This window comes from Pithys albifrons, chromosome 13 (genome assembly GCF_047495875.1).
Source record: "Pithys albifrons albifrons isolate INPA30051 chromosome 13, PitAlb_v1, whole genome shotgun sequence".
Lineage (NCBI taxonomy): Eukaryota > Metazoa > Chordata > Aves > Passeriformes > Thamnophilidae > Pithys > Pithys albifrons.
Window position 1 is genome coordinate 6,232,078 of NC_092470.1, and position 12,551 is coordinate 6,244,628.

A 12,551-nucleotide genomic window follows, 5' to 3' on the forward strand; every position below is an offset into this window, starting at 1 on the left:
CAAGCCATGGAGCAGGAAGAGGGGGCAAACACAACCCTCAGTGCCCTTCACTGGGATCTGGGCAGAGGAACAAGGATAACTTCAGAGCAGTTAGGTATGAAAAACATTCAGCAGGTGGAAGGATGGGTTCTTCCTCTGCTTTTAGTGTTCTCAGGAATTTATGTTAGTATTAATAAGTCATTCTAGTTGAGAGTGAGAGCAGCAGTGAGCTTAGAGTGAGAAATTTGCTTTTGGTCTGAATTTTTAACATGAAGTACAAGTCATTTAAGGACACCTGAAGCTTCTACTCACCAGTTTGATCGCTACATATTCATTGGTGTAGAGATTTTTACCTGCAAAGAGAGAAGAAATATAACTTTTAGTTCTACATTCAGCACTTGCAGCTCGAGGCACAATGATGAAGAGTGTCACTTCTGCCAGAGGGCTGCAATTCCCTCATCGTTCCTCCCTTTAACAACGTGTAAGCCTCAAAATCATCAGATCCAGCAGTTCAGCAGGGCAGGCAAACACCCCCTTCCCCTCAGCACAAGGTAATTGTGTTTTAGGGCCACCCTTCTGCTCCGTGCATGCATTAGAGGAGGTATCCCAGACACATGGGGTTTTATTATCCACATCATGAAGACACCTGGGGAACAAAAAATGAAGAGACAGAGTATCATTTCTTTTGGAAATATCTTGAAATGCTGGACAGTGAACAATTTCATCTTGGGATCTCTCAGGAGTTTCACCAGGTTAATCACTCTCTGGGAAGAGCGAAGAAGTGTACGATGAGCACAACCAGCCGAGCACACGTCCAGCTGAGCCGGAGCTGGGACCTGCCACAGCTACAGCTGGAGGGGAATATTTCCTCCAGGAGCCTGTCTGGTGTTTGAAGGGAGCCCCTGGCCGCCTCAGCGCCCCATGGCAGTGATGCACAGCTACATGTGTCACAGAGCATCTCTCCCTGTGCTCTGAGGCTGCCAGTTACAGTACCACTCAACATCCTCTGGCTCCTCTGCCAGAGAATCTGAGCAGTCACCCCCCTGTACCTCCACACTGCTCATGCCTGACAGCAAACCCTCCTGGAAGAGATCCCACCAGGCAAAGATGCTCAGGCAGCCCTTGGACCTGCCCTGTCCCACCACCCTGACACCCTCTACCTTTCTGACCTCCTCTAGTCCCACTGTCCCCTTTGAGGAGGGCAGCTCCCACCACAGGAAGCTCCCCATGGATTTACCTAGGGGAGTGTTGACCTTGGATCATCACAGTCACAGCACAAGTCATGCTTTCATTGAGCAACTGCAGCTCTAAAATGCAGGAGCACTCCAGGATGGAAGTTATCAGGGCTTATTTGTAGCATCAGCTTTGCTTGGCTCTGTTACACATTTGTTTTCCAATTCCTGTAATGGATATTGATGCTTTGAACAGCCCAGCTCCTGAGAAAGCCCAGGACAGGGAGTGACATCGTTCAGAGCAGGCAGGAGCCAGAGCAGCTCTGCCATATCCACATGGCAGCATTAAAACCACGCCGTGTCCTCCTCTGCACACGGATACAACACAACAGCACTGGGAGACTCGATCAAGTTAAAGACATTATGAACATGAGAGAAGACAGACAGTTGTTATTAAATCCTGAAATATCAGGGGGAATTTAGTTTACTTTATAACAGCTTCATGTTTTCTGCATTTCATTTCTTTTGATGCTTTCCCCACTGTATCGCTTGGGGTAGTTCTGACCTCTGAATTTGGGATTGGGTTAACATCCATGAGGAAGGCACAATTTTATAGCTCCAGCCTGTTCTGGTAACTGGTGATGCTGTTTAACACAGAGCAGGCATTTAAATGGGAGGTTAAATACCCCCAGCAAGGTGTTTCTGCAGGCAGAGATGAAAGCTGAGCCCCAGCATTAACCCCTGACATACAGAGTGCTTTGCATCTATTTCTTTCCAGTAAAAGACATAATATTATGCCCAGAGTGAAAACAAAGGGTAGAAAGGAAGGTTTGCAGTTTCATCAGGAATACTCAAGAGACTGGAAAGCACTGAAAGGGCTGAAAGGCCAAATCGATGGAAAAGCAGGTGGGGATAAACTGGTTCACCCTCTGAGACAGACCAGGGCTGCAGCCAATGTGGGGGGGAGGAGATGTGAGGACACTGAGGGAAGGCAGCATAAATACAACTGGAGTATCTGCTCTGCAACCCCCCAACACCTCACCACTGGCTCCAGACTGAGATCTACCCCTCAGTTTTATTGTCTCACTGTCCAAGTGCAATGGTTTATCCTCTTTCCTCCTGCAAGGCAGCACAGATTGGGATGGAAGAGCAAAGGCACCCAGGAGACAGTGACCTGTGCAGTGAAACAAGCCCTGAACAGAAGCTGCACCTTAACTTGGCATGACAAATGATCCGTACAATTGTGCTAACAAAAGCCTTTCAAGTTGAGGCAAAGCTTTGGATGGAGCAGTGAGTAAGTCCATGCCTCAGTTTTGGGGAGTTTCACTGACAATTATAAACTACGTATTCCAAAGGAGAAGTGATGCATTAAGTCTCTGGCATTCACGTGGGAAATCTCCCCGAGTGGATTTCTCAAGGCCTGGCAGTGAGACGTGGCAAATGCATGGACAGATTGCAGGCAGCAGAGGAGCCCAAGGTAAGCCATCTCCAAAGTGAGGCATCTGCACAGACAGCAGACTCTGTGGGCCCTCAGGACATGCCTGATTGTTGTCCCTTTCAGACTACATGTCTCCAACTCATGTAGATCCAACCCGGGACCTACTCTCATCCCTGCCCTCCACCCCCCACATTGTTCTCATCCAATATTCACGTTATGCCTTGTTATTTGGGAACTAAAGCTCCAGTACCAGATGCTATTATCATCTTTAATTATTTATTTGATTGTTTTACTTGTTTGGGAGCAGAGCTCCTGGCTTCAAACTGCAGCCTGGGTGGTTCTTGCTTTAGCGGGGCACCTTCCCAGATCTGAACCAACTGCTGTGACCTGGCAACCTAAAAATAAGCAGCTTTTTGCTAGTTTGGGGCTTGCTGCTCACTGCTGAGATGTGCTGAATCTTCATGAGAGCTCTGTGTGAATCATGCTGACATCTGACTTCTGGATGCACATGAAAACATGGACTTGTCCCCAAGTCCCTTCAGTGCAGCAGCTCATCAAGGGAGGAATCGAAACATGGATCCGAACTGGCCCATCCTAAAAATTTTTTCCCCCTCAAAGCAGGGAGAAAAGCTGCATTAATGGCAATTTTTAAATACTTGGAAATGCCAGATAATGCTGGTATTAGAGCAAGAAGGTTTAGGCTGGAGGAAGTCCAGAGGAGGCCACGGAGTTGCTCCGAGGGCTGGAGCCACTCTGCTCTGGAGCCAGGCTGGGAGAGCTGGGGAGGTTCAGCTGGAGAAGAGAAACTCCAGGTCTCCATGGAGCCCTTTCCATGGCCTAAAGGGGCTCCAAGAGAGTTGGAGAGGGACTTGGGACAAGATCCTGGAGGGACAGGACAAAGGGGAATGGCTTGCCACTGCAAGAGGGAGTCCTACTGCAGAGTTAGATGGGAAGGAATTGTTGGCTGTGAGGGTGGTGAGGCTCTGGCACAGGTTGCCTGGAGAAGTGAGGCTGCCCCATACCTGGAAGTGTCCAAGACCCGCATTCCCACTAAGCCACATCATGCAGTGCCATGTCTACTCATTTTCTGAATACTTCCAAGAATGGTGACTTCAACACTTCCCTGAGGAGCCTGCTCTGGTGCTCAATCACCCTATCAGTGAAGAAATTTTTCCTAATATCCAACCTGAACTTCCCCTGGTGCAACTTCACAGAATCCCAGAATACACTGAGTTGGAAGGGACCCACAAGGGTGACTGACTCCAGCTCCTGGCCCTGCACAAAACCATCCCAAAGAATCACTCCATGTGCCCCAGAGGATCATCCAAACACTCCTGGAGCTCTGGCAGCCCTGGGGCTGTGCCCACTGCCCTGGGGAGCCTGTTCAGTGCCTGACCACCCTCTGGGGGAAGAACTTTTTTCTAATGTCCAACCTAACCCTGCTCTGATACAACTTCAGGCCATTCCCTGGGTCCTGTCCCTGGTCCCCCAGAGCAGAGATCAGTGCCTGCCCCTCCCAAGAAGTTTTAACTGCAATGAGGACTCCCCTCAGTTACCTCTTCTCCAGCTGAACACACCAAGTGCTCCTCACACAGCTTCCCCTCAGGCCCTTCACCAACTTGTGGCCATTTCTCCCTTTCCTCCTATCAAATGCTGAGGTTTGTGCTCATCTCCCCACCCCAGCTCCTCAGTGGGCTGGGATCCAACTGTGCTGCTCCCACATGCTCCAAAAATGTCCTATCCCCAGGGCAATCTGTATTTCCAGCAAGAAAGATCAGCCCTGAGCTGGGAGCTGGATATTCACAGCAAACAGCTTTGGTAGGTTCGTGCCACCTCCTCCCTGAACAATCAGCTCCTGATACAAGATCAGCTTGGAGAGAAAACACAACACCTGAAAATAGAGAAATTCTTTGGGGAATTGGAAAAATCTTTCCCCCTTGTTTATCAGGGTTTTTCTGCCTGTGTTACTGAGGTTTAACTTCTCCTAAACCACATAAAAAAAAGCCAAAAAGCAGAGGGCACACCATTCATCCTCGCAGGACAAAACTGTTATCAGAGACTTGTACGCTCAGATTTCACCTTCTCCTTCCCCCCAGCCATGATTACCACCAGTCTGTGCAAGAGAAATAGCTGCTACTTGAGCAAACAGGAGTTCTTAAAGTGATAGTGACAGGCAAAAAGCAAGAGAAGTTTAAAAAAAGGGTAATAGAGTGCCTGGAAGGACCTTACACCTAATTGTTGTTATCAGTATGTGTGGCTTGTTGCCCAAATTCTTTGTTAACCACCATTAACAATACATGTATTATTAAAAACAAAAGAGCTACTTACCTAGCAGGTATTGCATTTCCACAGTTAAAACTGAATTTCTCTGTCAACTGACTTTTTCAGAAGTGAAATCTCTTCTCCAAAGACCATGCTATGAAACTGTACATTACTCACAAACCCAGTACTGCTAAAATTTTGAGAAATGTGAAAAAGAATCATGGAAACTGGAGCTGCAGCCCCAGCACTGTGGGCAGCAGGGGAAGGGGGGATTCTGCCCCTCTGCCCCCTCAGGTGAGGCCCCACCTGCAGAGCTGCCCCAGCTCTGGGCAACAACAGCACAAGGACGTGGAGCTGCTGGAGCGAGTCCAGAGGAGGCCCCGGAGCTGCTCCAGGGCTGGAGCTCCTCTGGGCTGGAGCCAGGCTGGGAGAGCTGGGGGGCCTCACCTGGAGAAGAGAAGGCTCCAGGGAGACCTGAGAGCCCCTTCCAGAGCCTAAAGGGGCTTCAGGAGAGCTGGAGAGGGACTTGGGACAAGGGATGGAGGAACAGGATAAGGGGGAATAGAACCCCACTACAACAAGGCAGGGTTAGATGGGATATTGGGAAGGAATTGTTGGCTGGGAGGGTGGGCAGGCCTTGGCACAGGTTACCCCCAGAGAAGCTGTGGCTGCCCCATCCCTGGAAGTGTCCAAGGCCAGGTTGGACAGGGCTTGGAGCAACCTGGGCTAGTGGAAGGTGTCCCTGCCCGTGGCAGGGAGTGAAATGGGATGAGCTTTAAGGCTTGTTCCCACCTAAACCTTTTTGTGAATCTGTGATTTGGGCACCAGCTGAATAAACCCAAGAGCCTACACCTGCAGAGATCCATCACAGCTGCTGAATCTCAATGCAGAGCTTGGATTACAAAGCAATTCAACATCTCCCTGGGGATCCTGAGATCCTGCCATTTGGGAAAGCACTGTAAGGATCCAAACTTATCTTCAGCTGCCAATTACACTTCTGTGCAGGAAGGTGGGAGTTTCCGTCCCTGCCCTTGGTTTCTCTCCACCTTATCTCTGCTCCTGTGAATCAATAAAACGTCTCTGATGTAATGCTGAAACCAAACTACCCATGTACTGGGACACACCATCAGGGAGCTGGTTAATCTTCACACTGCGGAGAAGCAGCACGTTGTGGAGATGCAACAACCCAACCTCAGAGTGAGAGATTACACAGGTTATTTGAATATGACATAGATTCCAAGCAGGAATCTACTTAGATCCTATCAACAGTTACGTGCTATAACCTTTTGGTTATGTGAGGCAACACTGGTGCTTCTTCCCCCACCTCTTTTAAAACACAACCATTGTTTGGTTAGGACGACTTAAGAGCCCCATGCACTGCTCTGCATTGGGCTCTTGTGCTGTCCTAAACAAACAATGCATTAGTGGGACCATCTGTTTGGGCAACCAGCTGCAAGATGTGGTTAGAAGACCAACAGCCCATGAAAATTCACAGGCTGTGGGGCTGGCTGAGCGGAGCCAGATGGCCAATCCCACACCCTGTTCCTCACCAGCCAGTCCAACACACAGGACATAGCCAGGAGAGCAGGATGGGGCAGAAATTAGGGCAGTGAGGTTAGAGAAAGATGTGGAATGGAGTCGGAGTCTGCTGGGAAAGAGTCTCACCCATCACTTTAAAAGGATGTTCTAGCTTATGAACAAAAAACTGAGAGCAAGATTCAGCAATTCACACAGTTAAGAAGATTTTTTTCACCTTAGGCAAGACATTCAGCGCTGAGAACAGTCTTCATTTGTTGGGATTGTTCAAAATTTGCATCTTTGGCCTCTCCAGTGTATTCCCTTTGACTTTATGCAAATCAAAATCATGCTAAGAGTTACATCTTCTGAGTCAGAAGCTTCAGGTAAGGCAGCTCGACACTTGGGAAACGAGACAAGTGCACGCGTTTCTCGAGCCAGGGGAAGTTTTTATGTATTTATATTCCAGTGGTGAAATGCTAATTTGCATAATGCAGGCCACTAAAATGGTTACTTCTTACCTAGTCTGAGTTCTCCAAAGTTTCCACACCCAATCTTCTTGCCCACTCTGAAGTTGGGTCCCACCATAAGAACGCCAGAAGATGTTGATGAGCCCGGTCGAGAACCGTGTCCGCTCCTTCCCGGCATTCCTTTTGTCGTCCGTTGCCTTTCATCCTTATCCCTATTAGGATGGTCCATGATTTTAGTGAAATATCTCTGCCAGCAAGCTGGCAGAAAGTAATTGGAGTACACACTCTTCTCCTTAGAACAGAAATTTATATCCAAAAGTATCAGCGTCAGGGTTCAAGAGAGTCATGGAAACTCATGGAGTTCTTTTGGCACCAGATCCAGCTTCCTAATGCATCTTGATAATGTACCAAGGGGTCGATTATGTTCTTGAGAACTCAATAAAGGCAGGTTGCTTTTGGTTTCTTACCTGGGGAAAGAAAGAAGATATGTGAAATAAAAATCGTTATTTTAAAATACCAAGTGAGAAAAATACAACAGGCCAATGTCCGGAACGTTCCCGGCCTCGAGGAATTTAACAGATCTAGGAGAACTTTACCATTTTCTTAACAGTTTTCTGATAAAAAGCCACAACATTATGAAGAGATCTAAGTGATGCCCATCCACTGCTTGCTCTGTGTCCCATCCCTGGAACTGTTCCAGGCCATGCTGGATGGGGCTTGGAGCAACCTGGTCTAGTAGAAGGTGTCCCTGACCATGGCAGGGGGTGGAATGACATAAGCTCTAAGGACCTTCCAACCCAAACCATTCTGTGATTCCACTGGAGTTTTCAGGACTGACATCATACTCACCAACCAAAGCCATTCCAACAACACCAGCACATCAGCTGGACACTGTGAGGAGATCACATCCCACCTTTAAAGCCACTCAGAAGTGTAAAGTTCGTTTTCTTCTCACTTCACACATTTATAAAGTATTACACAAAAGCCAATGAAAGGTGCCAAGAGAAGAAAATTCTGAAGCACTTAAGTGAAATTCTCCTTCCTTTCACCTCTTTCAAGTTGATCTAGAATATCCTGAATAACCTAAGTTGGAAGGGACCCACAAGGATCATGAAATCAACCTCAGATATATTTGCTAATTGAAATGTCTGTATTACAGATATGACCAAAATTAGTAGCCAAAGTGAGATCACTTTTAAAAAGGCAAGTTTCCTGAAAGCAACAGCCACATACAGTACACACTCCTTACAGAACTTAGTTCTCCCCAAAAATACGGTGTTGAAAACCAGACATTACAATGACATTAGGTGAAGGATTCAAGAGCCAAGATCTTGAAATCACAGATAATAATTGAATCATAGACTGGTTTGGGTTGGGAGGGACCTTAAAGATCATCTCATTCTACCCCCTGTCATGGGCAGGGACACCTTTCGCTAGATCAGGCTGCATCAAGCCTAGCCCAACCTGGCCTTGGACACTTGCAGGGATGGGGCAGCCACAGCTTCTCTGGGGGCAACCCGTGCCAGGGCCTCCCCACCCTCACAGCCAACAATTCCTTCCCAGTATCCAATCTAAATCTCTTCTCTTTCAGCTTAAGGCCATTCCCCCTTCTGCAATCACAGCTGGCTCTTGCAAAAAGTCCCTCTCCAGCCTTCCTGTAGGCCCCCTTTAGGTACTGGAATTCTCCCTGTCACTCTGCCCAATGGTGGATCCCCAAAGAAAACATCACACAGTGTATCTGCAGCACATCTGCGGGGTCTGGAAATCACCACGTCACCTGAGAACCTCTGTGTCCCAGCCACACCACCAGTTCAGCCCTATTGACCCAAAACCTGAAGTGTCAAGCTCCCAACACGCTTCCAAAGCAACGTGTGAAACACCATTTGTGATTCAGCACCATCAGCTCACACAGGAGAGCTGGAGATGCTCATACACAAGGAATTATTTAATACAACCAAACTTCACTCATCCCTCAAATTAATTCAAGATTTAATACTTAGAGCTGAACATGGGTAAGCAGGAAGCATCCGTTTACCAGCAAACTGGATGAACTGGTTTTTCATTGGAGACATCCCCACGTACTTGCAGGAGACACAAGCACAGCTGTGTCCAAAACAAATTCAAAACAAACAACATTGAGAAGGACAGCCAGTGAAACTATGGAATTTTGCTGTGGAACTGAAATCTAATGTGAGGATGACCTCCAGTAGATTTAGGTGCTTCTGATAAAATTTTGGAAAGGTAAAGCTGGAGCATGGGAAGTTTTGGTCTTTATCTGCTATGGCAAGAGAAGTAGACACCGACCATTTGAGCCAAATGTTGTTTTAACTTTCAGTTAAAGCTACAACTTCCGTGTAATAAAACATATGGATGTGACACTTGGGGACATGGCTTAGTTGTGGCCTTGGCAATGCCAGGGGAATGGGTTGGACCTGATGATTTCAGAGGGCTTTTCCAACCCAAACAATTCTATGATGCTGGAGTGCTTCTAGGGCTGGACCCCTGAGAAAGATGAGCAGAACACAGGAATTCTAGGAGTGAAAAACAGCAGCACTTTGGAAAACACACTTGATCCCATCAAAGCCATAGAGGAAGATTTATTTCCCCTGGAGACCAAAGTCATTATTTTCATCAAGGTTAGATAATCCATGAGCAACAGCTGCAGTCCTCAGAAAAGGAACAAGAAAGAAATCTCTAGCAAGGGCACATACACCCAGTTTACCTCTTGCTCAGCACATCTCAGATGGGACAATCAACTCTGTTCTCCTCAGGCAGGTTAAGCACAGAGTCCCACCACACATTTTCTGCCTTGTGAAATAAGATGTTACAGGGTATGAGCTGCTCTGCCTCCATCCCTCCCCCGCTCCCCATCTGGATAAGATCTCCCCGGGGAGAAGGATGGAAAGGTCACGCCTGACAGTCTGCAAACACTAAACATCCTCTCTCGGCTGAAAGCCTCCTGCAAACAGGAATTCAGAGCAGTGATGGATGAGCGAACCAAGCGTTTGAGAACCTCTTTATTAGGGCCCAGCAGATGAGCAGAGCCCAGCTGCCAGCACATGGGGGGATCACACACAGATCTTACACTGTTGTTACTACATATGGAAAACAATAGTAGTAAATATGGCAACAAATATGGCCTTTGAGCACCAGCAAAGCACTTGGCTTTGGAGGAGGAGCAGCAGAAGAATGAAGACCAGACTGCAACTTGAATTCAGTCACATTAATATTTAAAGGCTGTTCAGAACACCAGGATGATTTCCTGCCACAATTCAAACTTCTTCATAATGATTTCCCTTCCTACCTTTCCACCCACTCAGCAAGATTGCTCCTCAAAGTTACTTCCATTTGAACAGAGCTGCATAAAGATATTTCCCTAATGATGACTCAGCCCAATTCCAGGGTTCATTTCACTACAATACAGTTGGAGACACGGGAACAGTTATTTAATGAAAGACACTGGCTTGAAAGGAAATTACTTGAAGCACAGTTAGCTAAATAAAAACCAACAGCTCTGTGTCCTACACACTTTCAAACACTTAGACCCAAGATCTAAGTCATGACCTCAACTCTATCAATAAAACTGCAGTGCTACAGCTATAAACCAGTTTCTAGATGGTGTTGAATCACAGAATGGTTTGGGTTGGAAGGGACCTTTAAGATCATCATCTCATTCTATCCCCCTGCCATGGGCAGGGATACCTTCCACTAGACCAGGTTGCTCCAAGCCCTCTCCTACCTGGCCTTGAACATTTCCAGGTAGCACTTGAAGGCAGCTGCTGTTGGTGCTGAGATCAGTGGCACAGAGTGGTGGGAGGGAGGCTCAGATCATTCACGACTTCGTTGTTACGGCACAAACACTACTCAGAGCCACCCAGTGAAGCCCTTCAGTTTGAGAGCAGCCACAGGAAAGTACAACGCAAATGAGAGGCTGGTGTGAAGAAGTTCCTACCCTTCCTACCCTTCAAAGTAGAAGCTCACGTCCCTTGCACTCAAAACATTTTTGATCTCCTTCAGTTACCCTGGAGACCCTTCCAGGGTAGGAATGAGAGCTGCCCAAGTCTTGGTTTGTGGCATGATTTCAGAAATCTGTCCAATCTGAACTTGTGAATGAACTCCCTTTTCTTCAAATCAAAGTAAGCAGATCTGGTCCAGGTCTCTGTGTGGTTTTGATTCATGAAAAGGAGTCAATACACACCAGAAATCAAACTGCAAATGCCTGGCAGATGGAACAACACCCCAACAAGCAGCAGTTTAGCCCTACAATTCCTTTTTTCCTCTTTTAAGAAGAGACCTTCAAGACAGCCCCGTTTTCTGTTGGATGAGTGATGTTACCCTGCTGTCTACAGACACAGGACCTCAATTCCTCAAAGCACCTCCAAGATCATTGCTTCAGGACAAGGCATGTGCCTTCTCGCTGGGTTTTCCAACACCCACCCCATGTGCCTGTATAATACATCTGGTGAATCTCCTGATCTGGACAGTGCTTTCCAGACAAGATCTGCCACTTCCCACACGACTTCAAAGCCTAGAAAATCCTCCAGGGCTTTCAACTGACATGTCATAAACATACGGATATGAGCTCACCAGCTTCCACCCTCAGACCGTGTAAAAAAGTAGAGCCTTCAGCAGCAGAAAACTCTCCTGCTTTGCCACAGATTGGGACAAAGGGCTCACCTTCTGGAACAGGGACAGCAGCCAGGGTGCGGAGAACAAGGAACATTTGGAAACCAGGACATATATGATGTGTTCACTCACGTTCTCAGCATCTGCCAACTCATTTTATGAGCTTACACCCCTAAATTTAGGGGAACAAGCAGGCTTTGTGTCCTCTGCCTCACCGTGTGCAGTAAGAGCTTCTGAGGCACCACCGCTCTGCCTTTATTCAAACACAACTAGTGAACTCTCCTGTAAAACCTTTTGCTCTGCTCTCTTCTACAAGGACACAACCCACTGGCTTCAGGTCCCTTCACGCCTTCTCATCCTCTCCACCTCATTTCATCCCTTTCATGACATTCCACTTCTTGTTCTGCTTCTGTCCTCCAACAGATCTCAATAAAATTTTCTTTTCCCAAAACTATCCTGTTACTTCTGGCAAAGCTGCTGTTCTGCTCATAAGAAAGTAAGTTATGAGATGTGCCCTGCTCCTGAGGAGAAAAACGAACAGATAACCAAATACTTTATCTTAGAATCACAGAATCATTAAGGTTGGAAAAGACCTCTTAGATCATCGAGTCCAACAGTTAACACAGCACTGCTGTGTTCACCCCTAACTCATGTGACTGCGGGCCACATCCACGTGGTTTTTGAATACTTACAGGAATGGTGGCTCCACCACTGCCCTGGGCAGTCTGTTCCAATCCTTCACAGTGCCTTCCATGAAGAAATTTTCCCCAATATCCAACCTGAACCCCCCCTGGTGCAACTGCAGGCCATTTCCTCTCATCCTGCCCCTTGTTTCCTGGGAGAAGAGTCTGATCCTCACCTGGCTCCCAGCGCCTCTCAGGGAGTTCAGAGAGCAAGAAGGTCCCCTCTGAGTCTCATTTTCTCCAGGCTGAGCCCCCACAGCTCCCTCAGCTGCTCCAGACCCTTTCCCAGCTTCATTCCTTTCTCTAGACCTGCTTCAGCCCTTCAGTGTCCTTCTTGTTGTGAGGGGCCAAAACTGACTCCGGGATTCTCACAGAATCACAGACTATTCTGAGTTGGAAGGGACCC

The 12,551-nt window shown here is 47.5% G+C and overlaps 1 protein-coding gene across 1 annotated transcript in view; it reads right to left on the reverse strand.

Moving 5' to 3' along the window:
• CSNK1G1 (casein kinase 1 gamma 1) overlaps positions 1 to 12,551 on the reverse strand; it is a 94,853-nt gene that overhangs the window by 47,467 nt on the left and 34,835 nt on the right. Inside the window, 3 exon segments of the mRNA XM_071568235.1 lie at positions 292 to 332; positions 6,888 to 6,971; positions 6,974 to 7,303. Of these exon segments, the coding sequence (XP_071424336.1) occupies positions 292 to 332; positions 6,888 to 6,971; positions 6,974 to 7,040 (192 nt within the window). The 5' untranslated portion in view covers positions 7,041 to 7,303.